The sequence below is a fragment of the Cetorhinus maximus genome, chromosome 9 (genome assembly GCF_964194155.1).
Source record: "Cetorhinus maximus chromosome 9, sCetMax3.hap1.1, whole genome shotgun sequence".
NCBI lineage: Eukaryota > Metazoa > Chordata > Chondrichthyes > Lamniformes > Cetorhinidae > Cetorhinus > Cetorhinus maximus.
The window spans coordinates 35534066-35556166 of NC_135887.1; the positions used below are offsets into that span (position 1 = coordinate 35534066).

The 22101-nt window shown below is 44.6% G+C and overlaps 1 protein-coding gene across 1 annotated transcript in view; it reads right to left on the reverse strand.

The window, feature by feature from the left end:
* Positions 1 to 22101, reverse strand: part of LOC144684558 (septin-5-like) — an 89027-nt gene that overhangs the window by 52826 nt on the left and 14100 nt on the right. Inside the window, exons 3-6 of the mRNA XM_078548476.1 lie at positions 21641 to 21737; positions 21140 to 21226; positions 19897 to 20020; positions 16784 to 16918 (exon numbers count right to left, since the gene is read on the reverse strand). Of these exons, the coding sequence (XP_078404602.1) occupies positions 16784 to 16918; positions 19897 to 20020; positions 21140 to 21226; positions 21641 to 21737 (443 nt within the window). The remainder of the gene's footprint in view (positions 1 to 16783; positions 16919 to 19896; positions 20021 to 21139; positions 21227 to 21640; positions 21738 to 22101) is intronic.

The window sequence follows — 22101 nt, forward strand, 5'->3', positions numbered from 1 at the left end:
GGTGCCTAGGTCGATGCCGGGTGGGCCTTCCAGTTTCATTCCTTTTTTGAGACTTTGTAGCGGTTTGATACAGCTGAATGGCTTGCTGGGCCATTTCAGAAGGCATTTAAGAGTCAACCACATTGCTGTGGGTCTGGGGTCACATGTAGGCCAGACCAGGTCAGGAGAGCAGACTTCCTTCCCTAAAGGATATTAGTGAACTTACAACAATCGACAATCGTTTCATGATCATTATTAGACTTTTAATTGCAGTTATTTTATTAGATTCAAATTGAATTCACCATCTGCAGGATTTGACCCTGGGTTCCCAGAGCATTATTCTGGGTCCAGGGAGAATATCACTATGCCATCATCCCCCCCGCCACTACCTCCCCGTTTGTCTGCTTATATATAGGGCAATCCAGTTTACAGCTGGTCTGTCCCCTGTCCAGTCCTGCTCACTTTTATGTTTAGTATTTCAGCAGGATGCTAAATCTTGTATCTCAAAAATTGATCTTCAGTCCTAGAACCCAGATTGTTAGCCTTAACTTTGTATCTAAAATATTCCTTTGAATGCATATCTTGTCTTAAGAAGTAAACTGCAGAACTCAATTTTCTTATCATGTAAAATGATCCTGATAATCCATAACCCTAAACTCTGAGCCAGTTATTTATCCTCAAACCTGCACAGAGGCTAATTGTGGTGCGTGTGTGCGTGCGTGTGAGCTAGAAAAGGGATGGGGGAGGGTTAGTAGTCTGCTCTTACTGTGTATTGGTTTTGTCTGATTGTTTTTTTGTCGTTGGCCTTCGAATGGTTATTTGAAAGCTATTTTGTTTTAATATTGAAATTCTTGGAAATTGTTTCAGTAACAATTGAAGGGAGGGCTTGTGGCGCAGTGGGTAGCATCTCTACCTCTGGGCCAGAAGCTCAGGGTTCAAGTTCCACTCTGGGACTTGGGGGCCTTGGAAGGTGCATTCATAAAGTGGTCAAACAGGTTGATTATCACCCTGTAAATCCGCCTGATGGCAGGTGGTAAGAGTGGGAAAGTTTCTTGGTCAACCGTACGCAATGTCAAACCACTGCAGTATTTTGCTAAGCATAATCATAGACTAATCCAATGGAAGTCCATGGTCGTCAACACCCTGTTGGGGTCCAGTACATGAAGGAGGAGGAAATAGTGAAGGTAAGGATGTGCATTACCACAAGAGCTTTAACATGGAGCCATGCTTATTTTTTTTAAAGCAAATGCTATCAAGATTTACGAAAGATTTTAATTTTTTGTGCATATGATTTTTTTCTTGTATTACCTGCCAAAGCTATATCTGATTTGATGTTTTATTTACAGAATAGAATCATAGAATGGTTACAGCACAGAAGGAGACCACGCGACCCATTGCCAACACTCTGGAAGAGCAACTCACCTAGTCCCATTTCCCTGCCTTTTCCCCATAGTCATGCAAACTTTTTCTCTTCAGGTAACTATCCAATTCTTTTTGAAGGCCTTGACTGAATCTGCCTCCATCACACTCTCAGATAGTACATTTCAGCTCTCAACCAGGTGCTGTGTGAAAAAGTGTTTTGTCATACGTCACTGTTGCTTTTTTTTTTTGCCAATCTTGCTTAAATTAGTGCCCCCTAGTTCTTGATCCTTCCATCAACAGGAGCAACTTCTCCCTGTCTACCCTGTCCAGACCGTTTGGATGTTGAACACCTTTATCAAATTTCCTCTTAAACTTCTTTTCTCCAAGGAGAACAGCCACAGCTTCTCTAATATATTCACGTAGCTGAAGTTCCTTATTGTTGGAACCATTCTCGTGAATCTTTTCCCTCTCTAATGCTTTCACATTCTTTCTGAAATGTGGTGCTCAGAATTGGACAAGTAGTAAATTAATCCATATGAGTGGTTGCAAAAGCATAAAATCAATCATCAGGACCCTGTGTTGTAATCACAGAATTTAAAGAGAGAGAAGAGGTTAGTGTTGTGATCTTTTAGTAGAACTAGTTATTGGCTCAGGGGAAGTAGTGGAACGAGCTCGCTAAATTCAGCATCTTTGGAAATTGAGTCTGAGGCTTTGAAGTTGGGGCAAGGCCCAGTATTTTGGGAAGCTAAGATTGCTCTTCAGGGGCCTCAGTTAAACGCTTGGCATGGAACAACGTGGCACAGTAGTAGTGTTCCTACCTCTGTGCCAGAAGCTCCGGGTTCAAGTATCACTCTGGAACTTAATGGCCATGGAAGGTGCATTCATAAAGTGGCCATTGTGAAGGGGCTTGCTGGCCATGGAAAGAACATTTATGACGTGGTTCAATGGGCTGAAAATCTTTCCACCACTTCCTCATTATTCCCCAAAGGAAAGAAAGTATACGTGGAGATACACAAAAAAAAAATTCATTTCCATTCTATGAAGGGGGGGGTCTTGTAATTTGGGCAGAATCACATTTTATGCTGTGTCAATGCTGCATATCTTAGTCAAAGATAGTCGGCTAGGCCATTCTGCACTGAGAGTAGCTTCCTGATCAATGTGTTCTGGGATTGTTTACCAACAAGGTCGAGAGCGCCAGGAGCTCGAGTGGAAAAGGAGGTTAAAAAAAAATCAGCTGATCTGAATGGAACTAACAAGTCACAACTGCTTGTAACTGGACTGGAGATTATAACCGGAATTCAGTTGTTATCCCCACTTGCCCAGCTGGATTTAACTGGGACCATGCGAATCTCACTGGAACCAGTTGACTTGTTTACTGGTTCAGCTGTGTACAATTGGAATAACTGGCACTTACAATAAGAAACCAGTTGCCCAGATGACTTCAACTGTAATGATTTGCATCTTACTGGAACCAATTGAACAAATTGACAGGCAAACTGGAACCAGTTGGAATTAAGTAGAGTCAGCTGCCATTTGGCTGCTTCAATGATTCTTTGAACTCAAAATTGTACCAGTTGAAGCCAACTGGATTTACTTACGTCAAAAGACTGCCTGAGTAAATGTGCAAGGCCAAAATGCATTGGCTTGTCAGTACACATTTTCACATCAAGTTTGTAATATTTTACAAAGATATTTACCTCCTCACCCTCACATATATGAATATGTTACACAGGTTTATTAATGTTGTGTATTGAACTGTTCCAAGATTTTTCTGATTTCTTGAATACAGCCACACCCAAAAGGTCACATAACAAACTATTATAGTGAAAAATTCTCAGGATAGGGAGGGAAAAAAAAAAATCAAAATAATTTTTCTCATTGAGAAGCATGAAAAAAGTCATTATAGGGTTAGCCATTGCCATTGTAAATATCTTTGGTTGCCGTGATATAGCACGGAATTTTCTGTGCCCGCTGGCATCGTGGGTCAGTGGACAATATGGTGGGAAGGCCAAAAATCGGTTTCATGCTGCCGTGAAACCAGTTTGTAATCATCCGCTCCTGCACACCAGTAACTTCATTGCAATACATCTGCATGTTATTATAAGCCCAGCTTGCCGGAATTGTGCTCCCAACGCTGGATCGTCTGAGCGACAGCATTAATAAAGTGTGCACCTGGTGAGCTGCACTTCGAGGGGAACTTGGGAGGCGAGTGCACAGTAACATTGCGCAGTTCTCGCAAGGGTCACCTGCTGGACCTCAAAGTTGAGGCACCGCGCGTTCAGGCAAGGGCACAGGCAAGTGGCATTTTCCCGGGTGGCTGACAATGTGGTGCCAGGGCAAGGGCTGCACTGCAGTTGATGGCAGTGCGCAAGTATGTGCCAGGGGAGGTGTAGGAGGCTTGGGGAGGGAAGAGGCTACGCATTAGGGAAACCTTGCATAAAAATGACGATTCCTGCGCAGCTGAGAAAGTTCAGACCAGCCACATTGATATGCTTGGAATCGGGCCTCTAGCTTATCTGCCCACTCGAGCAATGCAGAGGCAACAAAGTGCCACCAAATGCTCCAGAGCCTTTCACCCCTTGGGCACACACTGCAAACAAATGAGTGTTTTAATGGACTGCAGGACAATTGGACGACCGGGCATGTTGTACAATCCCCTTGCTAAAGCTGGCCATGGAGCAGGTACTGGTGGAGGCGCTCACAGCCCCTTGCAATGTCGTCATCCTGGTTTGGACCAGTGTCCCCCATGGTTTAAGCTAACAGTGCAGCCTTGCAACGCAGGTTAGGAGAATGCCTGCACCTGAGCTGAGAGCACAGCATTTCGCTCAGGATCAGAAAGGCCAGGATGCAAGAGTGCTGGGATTTGCCCAGATCTCAGGTTTTCCACAGGTGCAGGGTGCCATAGACTGCACTCACTCAGATCTCCATGGCAACAAGTGGTCAACTATGTCAACCGCAAGAGCTTCCTTTCACTGAATGTGCAGCTGGTGTGTGACCACCACAAACACATCCAGCAGGTCTGTGCATGGTTCCCAGGGAGTGCTCAAGACTCCTCCATTCTCTGTAGGTCTCAGATCCCTGACGTCTTCCAGGGTCCACAGAAGCTGCAGGGTTGGGTCCTCAGGGACAAGGGCTACCTACAGAGCACGTGGCTGATGACATCTGTGCGGTGGCCTCAGACTGCAGCAGAGCGAAGGTACAATGAGGCTTATGCTGTAATTCGCACTTTGGTGGAGCAAACCATTGGAATGTTGAAAATGACGTTCTGGTGCCTGGGCTGGTCTGGTGGAGCCCTGCAATACAGCCCACAGAGGGTGTCATACATCGTCGTCACCTGCTGCACCCTTCACAACCTTGCGCTGAAACGGGGGGGAGAAGCTGGCTGAAGAGGAGATGGAGGAGCTGGAGGTCTCCCCCGATGAGGAGGACATCGACGGGGATGAGAATGAGGAGGTCCTCGAAGGCGAGGATGACGGTGATGAGGCCATTGCACTGGCCAAACAAGGCAGGCATCTCTCAAGCTCCTCATAGCTGCTAGGTTCATGGGGGACGATGATGATATGCAGTGAGGAGACACCATAGATCCTCACATTGCATCTATGAACATTTGACTCCTTTCTGGGTGAAGGCAGCGCACATACCCTCTGTGATAAGGCTCCTGTCATGGAGACACAGCGGATGCCCATAGTCCCGACATTCCAGGAGGAAGATGACGACATGCAGTGGGGACACTCCACAGATCCTCACATGGTTTATGTGAATGTCTGACTCTTGTCTGGCTGATGGCAGCTCACTTCCGCTCTGTGAGTGGGGTCATATCATGGAAATGCAGCTGGGAAACTTTAACTTCTCCTGGTCCTATGGCATCCTTCGTGAGCTGAACCCTTCAGGGCCACACTGTCACCGGACACAGATGCTGATGATGGAGGGGCCAGCTGTACCTCAATGGTGCTGAGAGCACACAGAGAGAATGACAGAACTCTGTGTTGCTGGCCCAGGACATTCTGGCAGCAATGGTAAGCACCATCGAGGTACACGCATTACTGTTGTGATCAGTGATTGTGAAGGCGCACCATCAGTGTGCTAGAAAGGTTTCGCAAAGCACAGGGAAGAGGACCTGGGCTGAGACACCTGCCTTTATCTTGTGCAGGGACCAAGGTTTCACATCTGAGTGACACAAACACTACTCATCAGAACAAGGAGCCATAGGCAAGGAGACATCCTTGGGAGTTTATTAATAAAATTAACATTAAGTACAGGTTATTAACGCCTGTGCCCAGGCTGTGCAATGTCAGCTGTGGCTCAGTTCATAGCACCCTCACCTTTGAATCAGAAGGTTGTGGGTTCATGTCCCACTCCCGGAAAAAAAAAGTCAAGAACTGTGAATGTACTCGAAAGAGTTACATCTTCTTAACATTCCTAACCCTGCCGCTATGTCTCAGTGCTCCCTAGACATCCACAGCGGAGGCGGAGGTGGAGGCAGCCTGCTCACTGTGATGCCCTGTCTGTGACGACCTTGATGGGCATCCTCTGGAGGACTGAGACCTGGAGGGCCCTGGCCTGCTTTCGGGGTCCTGCTGTGTGGCTGTGGTACCCTCCTCAGTCTGTGGAGCTGGAGCTGCTGGGGTCACAGGAAGAGGGGATTCGGATGGGCTGGGCACTCCCAGAATCACCTGGGTGGATGGCCCCAGGGTGTCGAGGTGCTAGTCCTCCTCTCTATGGGTGCCCTACCTGTGCCCAGAGCGGGGGTAAAGGACATCACATGGGCCTCTATGGTGTCCAAAAGGCATTCCAGAGATGCGTCACTGAATCAGGGGGCTTCAGTCTTCTTGCCTTTTGGGGCCACATCATCTGCGCAGCAGTCTTGGGCTAAGAACACAGAGGTGTGCATGCAGCACCACTTTAAATATGGTGCCTGGTCTGAGGAAGCGCTGAGTGACAGTGTGGTGGGCGAATCTAAGGCTGGCCGCCAGCGAAATGGTGTGCTTCTGGGGATGGATGATTAAGAAGGCGGGACTGGATGCTACTGTGTGAAAATCCGTCATTCTGGCCAGCAGGTAAAACGTTCTTTTTCTCACCCGCTACCATACTTGGTGCAAATCTGGGACGATTTTGCCCATAGTGTCAGTCATAACTCAGTGGTAGCGTTCCTTACACCTTCTTGGAATTGATTAGGAAATACCGCACATTCTCTGATAACATAGGAAAATAGGACATAGGAACATAGGAGCATCTTCCTTACAACACACATTCCCACCTAGCTTTGTGTCATCTGCAAGTTTGGAAATATTACACTTGGGCTGGGGTTTTCCAGCCCCATCCACCCCCAGGATCTTCCGGTCCTGCCGAAAGTCAGTGGACATTTGGCTAGCCTGCTGCATCCCCAGCGGTGTGTCCCGATATGGGCTGGAAAATCCCAGCCATGGGCCCCATATCCAAATCATTGACATATATTGTGAACAGCTGGGGCCCAAGTACCAATCCTTTTGGACCTCACTAGTTACAGCCTGCCACATCCTTAAAAATCTCAAACAGGTTCGTCAAACATGATTCCCCATTCATAAATCCATGTTGACTATGCCCAATCAGATCATTATTATCTAAGTACCCATTTATCATGTCCTTTAGAATAGATTCCAGCATTTTCCCTGCTACTGATTTAAGGCTAGCAGGTCTGTAGTTCCCTTTTTCCTCTCCCCCTCCCTTTCTAAACAGTGGGGTGACATTTGCCACCTTCCAATCTGCAGGAACCGTTCTAGAATCTATAGAATTTTGGAAGATGATCACCAATGCATCCACTATCTCCATAGCTACTTCTTTCAACACTCTAGGACGTAGAATGGTCACAGGGACATATCAACCTTCAGTCCCATAAATTTCTCCAATACAACATTCTTAATAATAATAATTTCCTTCAACTCCTCATTCTCCCTAGTCCCTTGGGTGCCGAATTCTGGGAGATTTCTTGCATCTTCCTCAGTGTAGACACACACAAAGTAATCATTTAGCTTTTCTGCCATTCTCATCTGGAGTACTACATCCAGTTCTGGGCACCATACTTGAGGAAGGATGTGAAGACATTGAAGAGAGTGCAGAGGAGATTCACAAGAATGATTCCAGAGCTAAAGAACTGTAGCTATGAGGATAGATTGGAGGGGTTGGGTCTGTTTTCCTTGGAGAAAAGAAGGCTGAGAGAAGACTTGATAGAGGTATTCAAGATCCTGAGGAGTATGGACAGGGTAAATAGGGAGAAACTGTTCCCACTCAAGACAGCATCAAGAACTAGAGGGCACAGATTCAAAATAATTGGCAAAAGGAGTAAATGTGATGTGAGGAAAATATTTTTCACTCAGAAGGTGGTTGGAGCCTGGAACAAACTTCCTCGGAGGATGGTGGAGGCAGGTTCAATCGAGGTTTTCAAAAGGCAATTGGATTGCTATCTGAAAAGAAAGAATGTGTAAGGGTTACAGGGATAAGGCAGGGTAGTGGGACTAGGTGGAATGTTTTTGTTTTGGAGAGCCGGTGTAGACTTGATGGGCCGAATGACCTCCTTCTGCACTGTAAAGATTCTGTGATTTCTCTATTCCCCATTATAAGCTCTATTGACTGCCTGTAAAGGACCCATGTTTGTCTTAGCCAAAGATTTTCCTTTTTACATACATATTGAAGCTTTTACAGTCTGTTTTATGGTTTTGTTAGTTTACATTAATCAATTTTCCCTTTTCTTAGCTGTACACTAAAATCCTCCCAATCCTCAGGTTTACTACTATTTCTGGCAACTTTATAGGCCTTTTCTTTTAATCTTATACAATTCTTGACTTCATTTATTAGCCACGGTTTTTGCCTATCCTTCCTAAATGTTGATTATCCTTGAATATTCAGTTCCCAGTCCTGATCACCCTGTAGCCATGTTTCCCTAATGGCAATTAGATCACACCCATTTATCTCTGCTGTGCCTTTAAATAATCTATCTTGTTGCGAATGCTGCGTGCATTCAGATAGAGCGTCCTTAACTTTGTCTGTTTGACATTGTTCTGCATTCTAAGCCCAGTTGGTGCTCGCCTTTGTTCAGCCTGCCTTCTAATTTTGCTTGCTACTTTTCCACTTTCTGTTACCAGCTTTATTTCCTTCCAATTTGAGCTACCCCTCAGGTTCCCACCCCCTGACAAGCTAGTTTAAACCCTCCCCAACATCAATAGCAAATCTCCCTGCCAGGATGTGTGTCACGGTTCTGTTAAAGTGTAACTGGCCCATCTTGTAAAGGTCCCGCCTGCCCCAGAACTGGCCCCAATGCCTCAAAAATCTGATGCCCTCCCTCCTACACCAATTCTCCAGCTATGTGTTCCATCAATCAATCCTCCTGTTCCTGTGCTCACTAGCACATGGCACTGGGAGTAATCCTGAAATCACTGCTCTTGAAGTCCTGCTTTTTAATTTCCTCCCTAACTCCCTAAAATCTGCTGACCTTATCACCCTTCCTACCTGTGTCATTGGTACCAATGTGGACCACAATCTCTGGCTGTTCACCCTCCTCCAGAAGGATGTCCTGCAGCCGCTCCATGATACCCTTGACTCTGGCACCAAGGAGACAACACACCATCTTGGAGTCACGCTTACACCCGCAGAAATGCCTGTCTGATCCCCTGACTATGGAATCCTCTGTCACTATTGCTCTTCCACTCTTTTTCCTCCCCTCCTGTGCAGCAGAGTCACCCTTGGTGCCACGGACTTTGCTATAGCTGCACTACCCAAGGAACCATTGCCCTCACCAGTATCCAAAATGGAAAACAAATTAGCAAACAAGATAGACTCAAGAAACTCCTGCATTACCTGCCTGGTTCTCTTAGACTGCCTGGCAGTCACCCATTCCCTCTCTGCCTACACGCTCCTAACCTGTGGTGTGACCACCTCCCTAAATGTGCTATCCACATAGTTCTCACTGAATCCAGCTGCCACTCAAGTTCTGAAACCCGGAGCTCAATCTTCTGCAGCCGGTAACACTTCTGGCAGATGTGTTCATCTAGGACACATGGTGCATCCGTGACTTCCCACATACCGCAGGATATGCATTGCACTGGGCCAAGATGACCTGCCATACCATAACTTTGAAAACTTTTTGTTACAATTAGATTAAATAGAATAACTTACCAGTTACTCACCACTCAGCTTCTTCCCCTGTACTGAAGCGAGAACCAACTACTGGAGGCTGAAAAAAGGTTAAAAAAAAAAGAAAGGAACACCTCCCTCACCGAACTGCCTCACTCACCATCTCCCACTTTTACACTCAGTGCGGATGAAGTGGCACTGAGGAAGGCCTGTTTTTATACTTCCTGAAAATCAACAGGTCCAAGCTTCTGAAAAAAAGTTTAAACTATTTACATAATTAACTAGCTACAGCTGCTCTCAGTGAGCTTGTATAACCGTTTTAAGCTGAAATAAAACGGAACTTCATTTAATTTAAGGAGTAATTTTTAGTTAACTGCAAGATTAAAGAAAAAATAGAAAAAAACTAGACTTCAGATATAAATTAACCCTTAAAACTCCTTCACTCACCAGACTCACCAGCTCTCAGTGCGGACCCTGTTAGGAATGGATAATGGCAAGGAAACCTACATGGTCACCAACTAAGAGCATGAGCTGAAAAAGTGGCAGATACAAATGGATCCAAACCCATAAAAATGAACATATAAACACAAGAAATGAACATATAACGTAAGATGAGAAGATACCCTCTTGCTGCCCGAGTTCCTTTCCTTCCCTGGGCCATCCTTACTACTACCGCTCCCCAATAATGGCTGCCTCTCTCCTGCTCCTCAGTAGGGTCCCTCCCACTCACCAGTACTCGGCGCCTCTCTCCTGCTGCTTCCCGACCTCCTCCCGATTGATGAACTCCTTGTTGCTTCGCTTGCCATCCTTCTGACCGCAACTCTCATGAGCCGCTCAATCACGGGTGCAGTCAGGGAGCTGGCGAGCAAAGCTACAAGGGGTTCGGTTATCAGGAGGAGGTCGAAAACCAGGCAGAGTGAGGCGTGTACCAGGAGAGAGGCAGTGAGCACTGTAGAGCATCCAGAAGGCAGTGACATGGCCTGCAAAGTAAGAGGGCAAGACGCAGCAATGTAGCTGCAGAGAGGTCGAAGCTGGAGATCTACTGCCCACTACCTCCTGAATGGATGACTTTACTGAAGAGCACTTGCTGATTGGCACAACGATTGTCAATTAGGAGTGTGTATCCCCCGGGGGAGAGGGGGGTGGGGGGGGTGGTGGGTGGAGTGGTGCGGGGATGTGTATGCGTGTGTGTGTGTGTGTGTGTGTGTGTGTCTCCGATATTTAAATTGGATTCAATAATTGCTGGATGGCTTCCCTACGGCTTAGGAAATAAACAGAGATGGAAGAGTCTGGCTGAAGACCTGCTGTCCCCTGTTCTCGAGCCTCCTGCCCACAATCGACAAAGCTCCTTTTCCCCCCTCCCCGCCCCCTCAACCCCACCCTAAGCTATGACTTTTTACTCCATCCCTTCCAGTTCCTGGGCTCCGGCCCCCCGCCCCCTCACTCAACCCCAGCATGCCTCGATCTTTACTGATTGCAGGGAACAATTGATCATTTCCCCACAGGTCCCCAGCTGTGGTCTCCTGCCACTGGCTTTCCCTCCAGGCTGCTGACCAGCCTGTCACTCTGTCCAGCTGCTGAGCAGGAAACAGAAGAAAAAAGTGATAATTAGATGCTGCTGTTAAATTTGCAGGACTTCCGCGTCCCCAGGTTTTATCTCCACCCTACTATCACCTTCCTTGCAGCCTTCCTCCCCGCAAATATTGGGACCACAGAGTCTGAAGTAATCTGGATTGAAAGTCAGACCCGTAAAAATTCCCTTCCTCAGTTTAGCATCAGCTAGTTCTGAGTGAAGTGTAGACAGCTAACTTTTCTCTACATGGCAATACTGAAAATACTTCGAAAGTACTTCACTGGCTGTAAAATGCTTTGGGATTTCCTGAGGCTGTGAAGACACTGGCCGGAATTTTCCAGCCCCTCCCGCCGGCGGGATCTCCTAGTCCTGCTGAAATCCACGGACTTTTGGCTGACTCGTTGCATCCGCCGTGGTGGGACCTGCTGTGCAGGGCCGGAAAATCCCGGCCACTATCTTTAAGAGGAATAGCTTTACTATTTTCTGTTATGAAGAATATGAAATGTTTGTTCCATTTATTCACATATTCTTTGTCAAATCAATCAGTTGATTTCTTTACAATTGGACGAGTCTAGTGTCACGAATGTGTAATTATGATATTATAGGCTTTAAGGTTTTAAAGGTACAGTTCCGTTTTTTAAACCTTTACATTGAGCTTAAAAGGCTCTCTCAAAATGGAAATATGGATAGTCAACACGGCGCCTTTCTGTGTTTGTTTAAACCCTCAGACTCTTATCTCTGGAGCTGGCTATGAATTAACAAATACAAAAGACTCCTCCAGGGATGTCCATTGTATCCCCTAAAAAGGTGTGAACATCCCATGGCTTCCAAGAGAACAGGAAACAGGAGTGGACTTCAAAGGACCACAACATAATTAACTTCTTTAAACTCAGCAGGTCTGGCAGCATCGGTGGAGAAGAAATCAGTTAACGTTTCAAGTCCTCATGACCCTTCGGCAGAACAGGGTCATGAGGACTTGAAACGTTAACTGATTTCTTCTCCGCCGATGCTGCCAGACCTGCTGAGTTTTTCCAGGTAATTCTGTTTTTGTTTTGGATTTCCAGCATCTGCAGTAGCTTTTAGCTTTTTGTTTTTAATTAACTTCTTTGCCTGGTGAAACAATGACTCCTTGAAAATTAATATAGCAGTCATTTTTGTGTTTTTGAACTATATAATGGAGGCTATAAGAAGCCATCTTGAGTGTCAATGTGAGAGACAATAGCAGCACACAACTCTCAGCGGAAACAACCAGGAAACCCCAGGAAGAACTCAGACATCAGGTGGGTTTTCTCTCTCCTACCAGGAGTCAAAGATAAACATATTAATAAATCAACTGCTGTTCTGCTGCAAGAGTCCAGGCAATCTTCAAGTGCCGTAACTGCAAATCTAGTGAAAACAAGAAACCTTTTTCTCCCAAAAACCTGCTGACCTGGTGAGTCCACCTGAAAAAGGCAAAACTGCAAATGGTCGATTGCAGAAGCCATTGCAGCTGCTAAACAGAATCTCAAGTTGCAACAAGACCTGGACAATATCCAGGCTTGGGCTGACAAATAGCAAGTGTGATGCATATGTCATAAGTGCCTGGTGATGACCATCTCCAACAAGAAAGAATCTAACCAACTTCCCTTGACATTCAATGTCATTACCATTGACTGTCAGGCTGAATCGCTCCACTATCAACATCTTGGGGTTACCGTTGGCCAGAATCTGAACTGGATTAATGATATAAATACTGTAGCTACAAGAGCAGGTCAGAGGCTAGGAATCCTGCAGCAAGTAACTCACCTCTTGACTCCCCAAAGCCTGTCCACCATCTACAAGGCACAAGTCAGGAGTATGACAGAATGCTCTTCATCTGCCTAGATTGGTTGGCTTGATTGTCACCCCATCCACAAACATTCACTCCCTCCACCACCGACGCACAGTATCAGCAGTGTGTACCACCTACAAGATGCACTGCCTGAATTCACCAAGGCTCCTTAGACAGCACCTTCCAAACCCCCGACCACTACCATCTAGAAGGACAAGGGCAGTAGATTTATGGGAACACCGCCCCTTGTAAGTTCCCTTCCAAGCTACACACCATTCTGACTTGGAAACATATCATTGTTCCTTCCCTGTCACTGGGTCACAATCCGGGAACTCCCTTCCTAACAGCACTGTGGGTGTACCTACACCACATGGACTGCAGCGGTTCAAGAAGGCAGCTCACCATCACCTTCTCAAGGCCAGTTAGAGATGGACAATAAGTGTTGGCCCAGCCAGTGATGCCCATATCCTGTGATCGAATAATAGAAAAAAATTCAACCCCTTCACTTCGTAAAGAAGGAATTCAAACATAGGCCCGCAACAATATCTCACAGAGACTGATTTGAAATCTCATCTTTAAAGTATCTTTCTATCTTTATCTGCTTTTAATTTTTGTATTCGTATTTTAGTTAATAACTTTATCACTTTTCCCAAGTAACTTTCAGCAGTCCTTTTTGTAATAAATTAACCTTTATCTTGTTTAAGACTAAAACTTGTCTGCTGGGTTATTTTTAAATTGAACCAAAGGGGGCTACGCACACACACAAAAATTATTAGCTCACGGAACACTTTAAGGGAACGTCTTTTTACATGGTCATGACACTAACCATAAATTATATGAGTCCGGCTTCTGGAAGATTGGAGAAACGCTCATGAGAACAGGTGTGAGATTGAATGATCCAGTTCAGACACCGAGCAGTTCCGTTCTTATGACCTTCAGGTCAAGCTATGATACAACTCAATATCGGTCAGTAAATGTAAACCCTTGATCATCAGGGACAACGGGGCCCCCTTATAGGAGAGACTGGTGATGCTGAGTCTGAGAGATCTAGTATAGACCTGAAACTTGTAACAATGCATTGCTGACAGGGAGCTGCAGTCACCAGTCACACAAGTTGGTAAGTCACCGGCACATTACATCCACTAATCATGGCAAGCACACCTACAATTCACAGGATGTAGGGCAAGCAGACTAGGCATGCACATTCAGAAATGCGGCCTTAATAGTTTCATGGTCTCAGCAAATTTTCAAAAGCATTCCTTTGCCTCAACTGGCTCTTAATCTCAATCCAGTTGCTATCCTGATAGGTGTTCCAGTTCTTTCTGTAGTTTGTTTCTTCCAATTTTTGCTTCTACTCATGCTGGAGTACAGTTCCATAAGAATGTTAGACCCTCAGTAATTCACACATCCATTCACAGGCAATAAATGCCAACTGGCTATCTGATTGGGGAATGGATAATGGAGCTGAACTCGACTCCAACCATAACCACAGAACCAAAGGGCACATCAATATGTGAAATGAATGAACTTGAAAGAGATGTGATTAGAACAATTTTTTTGTTACATAAACCTGTTCATGTGCGGAATGGACTCAGATAAAACAGTTATTGCTGCTCTGAGTAAAACATTGAAGAAACAAATGGACCTCTGTTGGAAATGGGACTGACAAGGTTAAAGATAAGCCAACACTAGGAGGAACACAAGAGTTCTCTATCTACATGGACAACAGAGATATCATATAGGACCGAGGGGGGTAAATGGGTTAGAATGTAAAATGCAGGTAGTGAGGGCAGAAAGGCATTCTCTAACTTTGCTTAGTTTGTCATGGGAGGGAGAGAAACTTCACAGGATTTTTCTCTAGCAATGAACTGGCCCGGGTCCACTGCAAATACTTTTACTTCCTGCACATGAGTGCTACACTTTATAATGAGGTTATGTGATACCTGACCTGGGAGTGCTTGCAGGCTACACAAGAGAGTAAATTTGCTGCTGGACTGCAGGGCCAGTCAGAGAGTTGGGAGCATATCCCTGTGACAATGTTAAGTAGTATGTCATAAATGATCATCTATCCTTTTTTACTAACAGGCAGCTTGATGTTCATCCTTGATCATTCACAACTTAGAATTATCAGAAAGCAAAGCATGATTTTCTTAAAAAAATTAAAAAAATAAAGTTCAGGATTGAGATCATCAGGTTTTCAGGACATTCTTGGGCTAGATTTTCCTCTTGAGAGTGCGTTTTGCATTTTTGCATTTTGCAGCTCACAAACAGCACTCCCAAGTGAGTTTATCTTTTCCCACAGGATTTGGGTTCACATTGCAGTTTGTGAGCTGCGAGCTAGTGTGGGAAGAGTATAGGTGCAGAGGTGGGCTGGTGAGAAGGCCTACCTTGGTTCTTGGTGATACCAGCACAGTTCTTAACATTGTTTAAAAGCCTTCTAAACTTCAGCTTCGTCACTACCTCACCCCCAGCACACCTCTGCCACCCGATGCCCCCTCATGCCCCTCCATGTATCAATCCATAGCCACTCACTCAGTATCCTCTATGCACAGTCCTCAGATTCCATGTAATATCAATGGAAATATTTTATATTCTTTGGGAAAAAAAATTAACCTCTCACCATCTAATAAAAGTCTCCATCAAATACACTATCATTGATACTGAGAAAAAACAATGCATTTTGCCATGTGAAAAAGGTAATAGTTGTAATCCTATTAGCTTGTGTCAACAAACCAGAACCATATCAAAGGCACAATCTATTATTACAACCTCTTAAAATTGTCATTCATGCTCAGATGAATGGAACACCTACTGTGCTGAAACCCATTAGCACTTGAAACTCAGACAAGCATTCATAATGACCACAGATGTCCACACAATAGAGTACTCTCTGAAATCCAAAGAGCAGATGGTGCTTATTTAAATTTCAAAGCAGAGTGCCTGTCAATGAATGGACAGGAACGGGTGGTCAGATTATTTTTAAGTGTTAAAAGCAGTTTTTTTTCCAAATAAGCAAGAGCTGTCACGCCATGTAGATCACAGTTCAAAAGATAACAGCACAGACTGACAGGACATTTTGTAACATTTTTCACTGCATTACAGTACTTTTGCCATTAGAGAAATATTGTAACCTTGTGAACAATCACACAATACTGGTAAGGTCTGCTCACCTTTGCAGGACAGATCCTATGATGAACCGCTGCATTAAAAACACATCCACATTACAATAAAGTGCCTAAAAGTGACATTTGAAGGTGTGGAAACATTTTACACTTACTTATCAGAATCTTCCCGACTCCCCAGCAGGCATTCAATTTTCTTTGTGAACTCTCAAACCTGGCATGCTTTTAATGGGCTTCCTGCATCACTAGACGAAAATGTTGCATGGGAGGAAATCCAGTTTTCAACCCCATTTAAAGTGGGGAGCCTGACGTTAGCAGAGGCACATGTGCATTTTGCACATGAGACACTCCTGACCTGCAAAAAGGCCAGTGGAAAATGCTGCGGGGTCAGGTATGCAGAGGAAAATCAGATTTCCTCCAACAGAAAATCGAAGTGTGGCCAATCTTACACCAAAACACACCTCCATATCCAGATGAAAATGCAGCCCAAGTAGCTTTTCTTCCATTGAAACACACAACAGGCACATTGTCAAATTTAGAACACTCCCACTATGCTTTCTGTGACTGATTGGTATTTGGTCAAATGAGATTCCTGGTGGCTATGGACTCTCAGAAAATGTATCCTTGGGTGGCTAAAATAAGAAAGCAATCCATTTCACAGCACTGATATACCTCATTGTGCAGGGTATAACATTCACAGGAACCTTGGCAAGTTCCACATACTGAGCTTCCCAATCAGTTTGAATTGTGGAGCAAATTGGCGAGTATCAGGATTAACTGGAACAGTGAGAGAGCAATATTTGACCTGCTGTTAAAAACCTCTCTGCTTACCCATGGCCAAAAGGAGAAATGAAGTAAAGGCAGCAGTGAATTCGGTTGTCCATAATGTTTTTCCTGTTCAGGCCACTCTCATCACGGAAGTACTGCTCAAACTGCTGGTCTATGTAATCTGCAACTGGTTTCCAGCTGAGAAAAAGTGCAAACAAAATTCACAAAATGCTACACATTGGAAAGTCCCACAGGTACACTTCAGTAACATGGGGGAGGGGAAGAAAACAACAATTACTTTTCTCCCATTATATAGAGTTATGTTAACAGCACCTTGCTTTTGAAGAAGGCTGGCATGTCACTATTCCATAGGGGAAGGGCAATGACAATCAGTTTTATTATCAGGGATAGGGTGCTAAAAGCACTGTAACATTGAGGATGGCGAAGGTTAATGGCTCTGGGTCATGGTGACATAGAAACATAAAAAAGTTGCGGGAGGCTGGAACATTATCCTGGCCCCAACCGCCCCAGCTGTTCAGACTATCTAACTAGAACCTCTTTTACTAGTCCTAACTACGTCGGTACCTATGTGAACTATAAAAACTGGATCCCCCACCTCCCACTGCAAGTTCCTCGCCAGTCCAGAGCAGATGTCCTGAACCCTGGCACAGGGCAGGCAACAGCCTTCTGGACTGATGCTCTTGATTGCAGAGAACTGTGTCTAGCCCTGACTATACTGTCCCCTACTACCATTAGATTTCTATTAACTCCCCCCTGCTTGAATGGCTTTCTATACCATGGTTCCATGGTCAGTTCGCTCATCCATCTTACAGCCCCTGCTTTCATTCTTACAGGCTGCAAGAATCTCAAACCTGTTAGACAATTGAAGGGGCTGAGGCTACTCCATTTCTACCTTCTCCATCCCTGAACTTGCTTCACTTGCACTCACAACCTCCTGTCCTTTACCATGGACCAAATCAAATGAACCTATCCTAAGGGGTGTGACTACCTCCCGGAACAAAGTGTCCAGGTAACTTCACCCTCCCTGATGTGTCACAGTGTCTGCAGCTCAGCCTCCATCTCCTTGACTCTGAGCCAAAGTTCCCCCAGCCGAAGGCACTTACTGCAGATGTGTTTGCTTTGGATTGCACTTATTTCCACAAGCTCCCACATTCTGCAGCCACCACACATCAACTGCCCTGCCACCTTTATAGTGCTTAATTAATTAATGATTTTACTAATTAAATTTTAATTGTGTCCACTCCTGCTTATGCTTATATTCTTATTTCAATAAATGTTCTACTTATCCCGATTGAAATTCCCTAATTAAGATAAATAGGAAATATTCACCAGCCAATCCAATAAGCTTTACTAATGTTCGTAAGTCTTACTAATACTAATAAAACCATACAAGTACTAACATTATCCAAATTTTGAAAGATAAATGAGAAAAATACTCACCAACCACTCAAATACCTTTTTCCTGTGACTTCACACTGATTTTTCTCAGAATGTGGTCAGTTTGCTCTGGAGCCATGGATTGGATAGCTCTTGGGTGCTGCTGTCTGTCTCTGGGTCCTCCTCTCTCCCGCTTTTTTAGATGCTGCTGTATGTCTCTGGGTCCTCCTCTCTCCTGCTTTTTTAGATGCTGCTGTCTGTCTCTGGGTCCTCCTCTCTCCCTCCCCTTTAGATGCTGCTGTCTGTCTCTGGGTCATCTTCTCTCCCGCTATTTTAAGTGTTGCTGTGTGTCTCTGGGTCCTCCTCTCTCACGCTCTTTTAGATGCTGCTGCTTGCCTCCAGGTCTTTTTCTCTCCTACTCCTTTAGATGCTGCTGTCTGTCTCCATATCCTCCTCTCTCCCGTTTTTTTAGACGCTTCTGTCTGTCTCCAGGTCCTCCTCTCTCCCGCTCTTTTATGTGCCGCTGTCTGTCTCCGAGTCCTCCTCAATCCTGCTCTGGGAAGTGACAGTATCAGAAACTCACTTCCAATGTCTTCTTATCTCCGAAAGTGTATTTATTATTCAAGTGGATGAACATGGGTTTTAATTTCATGCATTATACAATAGAGTCAATTCGCAAGCCAATCTGCTTTTCAGCTGTTGTTCTCCCATTATGTTTCTCTGTCCCTCTTTCACTCATGTTGCCTGAAATTCCCCTCCTTGTTGTATGTGAGATTCACCATTTTCTCCTGCTCTCAGTGAGAAAACCAGGGGACACTGCTGTTCCCAACTTCCTTATTCAATTTGCACTCGATACAGACTTGGCTTCTCCGTGCTCCTCCATAGGTCGATTGTTCTACTTTACCCAGCAGAAAAAAATAAAATCCTATCTTCACATTATTGAGCTGTAGCCACATTGACAAAATGCCCCACGATTGTCTGATTTGTTAATGGCTCCAATATAATTCTCAGTATTTTCTTAAAATTTCTTTTCATCTGAAGCATTGAGCAAATCTACGATACAAGGACAGGATGTCTACTCCTGGCTTTAGGAGATAGGCAAGGAACTTTCTCAAAGGTCTCTTGAATCTTAAAGGACAAATGCACAGTGTGAGAGAGGTGGGTCATCCACAGTTCATTTGACAGAATAGTCCAGGTTAAGAATTAATCAGATTGGGAACTGGACAGGTGGGGGATGGGAGTGTTATTCGTACACCACTCTGGACCACCATATCATCTAACTGCAATCATTATTTTATGGCCTAGGAGGTTATGGCAACTTTCTACCCTCCTCTCCTTAAAGCACTGGTTCTTGTTTTGATATAGTTCCACAGATGCTAGTAATTGTCCAGTGCCTCAACTATGCAACCAACTTTCACGTGGGGTATAGGCAGTGAGCCTCAGCAGGTTATCCCAACATGGGAGGCACTATAGTGAAGCCTGATCTGGTTCCCAACCAGTACCCACATAGGTGCACTTTGTACTCGGTAGATAGTGATCAGCATCAAGGATCTTGACCGATTCCTTCTCCCAGAGGGCAACCACAGTACCCTCTATATCTGTACCAGGTGAGATTGGTTAACTTAGACCAGGAAGCAACCTTCTAGTTTGTATAGTCATCAGGCTATGCCTTTACCCACTGGAGTTTGCAATCTTTGAACACTCAAATCAGCATTTGCTCCATCTAGCCTTGAATGATTCTATTAAAGCTTATATCCTGAACAGCTGGTTTTCTGTACCATTCATGGTTATTGATGGCATCACCAAATCCTGGTGTGTCCACAATTGTGAGCCGAAGTCGAACTCCCTTCTCCTCAATTTCCACTGAATGTTTGGTGATATCAACAGTCTGGGTGATCCTCTCTGGAGAGAAAATGAAGGTGGGTTAGTGCATCAGTTAAACTGTATTAATTCAATGATGAGGACAGTCTTTAATCCATGAAATGTAATGTCCTTATTTTCTGAAAAAAAGTCTCATACAATTGATCTTTGTTTGATTTGAAGGATAGTCACTTAATTCCATATCAGATGTATTTAAGTGAAACACTGACACATGGAGACTGGGGTCCAAATACAGTCTAGACTCAGGAGATTAAATTTTCCTCTTTCTGTTGTCTGCAAACACTACCCCGACCACCCCTCTTCCTCGCACCCACCACTCCCCCACTGTCCCTTACCACATGAAATGGGCTTGGGAATTCTCCGCCCAATTCCTGAACGTTTGAGCCAGTGCACAAAACTGACACTAATTCAACATGATACTGGCAATCTTAGTCTGCAGCTACGTGATGGCTACTGTGCAAATGGAGAGCTTGATGCAGTAGTCGGACCACTTCTGAGCTTGGCACTAAGGTATGTTATTGGGCAGAATGGACACAGCTTTATTCTGCATCTATTGTACTGTAACCTACCTGAGAAAGCTTGATGCTGACATTGTGTGCTCAAAAAATGCTCATTTCCCTATAACTCCTCACCTCGCTCAGCACAAAATTAATCCACATGTACTTTAAAATGAAATGGTGCCCCTGTTTCAGATTGTAGAAGCAAATGGTATTGAGTAGCAAGCTTCAGTGGTTCCAGTCCATTTGTTCTGTGACGAGCCAACCGGACAGAGATGTCACATGACACTGCTCTGATTTTTATTGAATCATCATTGTAATGTTAGAGGAACAGCTTCCACTGTCAGCACACTGCATATCACTGACATCCTCAGAGCTTGGCCAGGCCCGAGGGACAGTGTAAAGGACAGGAGAAAAGGTAACTAGTGCTACTTCAGCGCAGCCAGTGGTGGGACTGTTCCCAAAAAATATCACCCAAAGAGTTTGAGAGATAACAAAGATCTATAATATTTCTGTTTCCCATATTTAACTGCAATGATATTTTTCAAGGCTGCTGATCTTGTCAAATGCTGGGTCTCCTATTTCCAGTGAATACTGAAGTTCAGTCAGACTAGTTCAACAAAACAGTCGCCCTGAATCTTACCTTCTGTATTGAGGAACTTCTTGTCCTTGTACAGGTCTGTGAGGAAAAGGCTGTTAACCAGAGTTGATTTCCCAAGGCCCGATTCTCCTGAAAGAAAGCAACAACAACAACAAAAGTGGGTCAGATTTGAGCTGATAAACATTTAGGGCCTTTCATCCAGATCCAATTTATTTAGGGCCAGGTGTGCATGTGTACTGCTAGCTGATGCTATTGGGCTAGCTGTTGATAACGATGCTGCACACGGTCACTGTTTTTTGTCACATATGCGCAATGTAACAGCGATAGTCATTACCATATTGGCATGTCTGCAGTTATGATGATGGAACCTCTGGTGTTACCAGAGCAGAATGCATGGTTGAATTTGATTTGACGAACCTGGTATTGCCAAAGTGTGATATGTGGCATTGCCAGAGCAGGGTGCCTGGTTTTACCACTGCACCATATTTGACTGAGGTGTACTGCTAAGGTAATGATCAAACTCTCAGTAACAAACTGCTTTACCTGCCACCAGTAGTGTGAAATCAAACCCTTTCTTGACTGACTTGCGATGAACCTGGCTGGGTAATGTTGCAAATCCGACATACTCTTTCTCCTGGTCCTGTGGAATTAAATATAGACATATTATTCACCAATTCATAGAAAATTCACTGAAAATCAAATACATCAGTCATATCCTTTGAAATGTCTAAATATGCTCTCCACTTCCCATTTCTCCCTTTCTTTACAGTGTTCCAATTCTCCTTTTTACACCACCTCATTTTATTTACTTTCCATTCCATGTGCTGCTCGTTCAACCCTAGTCTCCTCTCACCCTCTCAATTTTATAATTTTCACATCACCATGCTCTGTATGATCTTGTTCTTTAATTTTCTTTGCAACCAAGTTCTTTCTGCCTTTTATCCACTCTCCCTGTTTGCTTTCTGGGTTCTATATTTCAATACTCTTTTGTCTCCCTCCTTCAG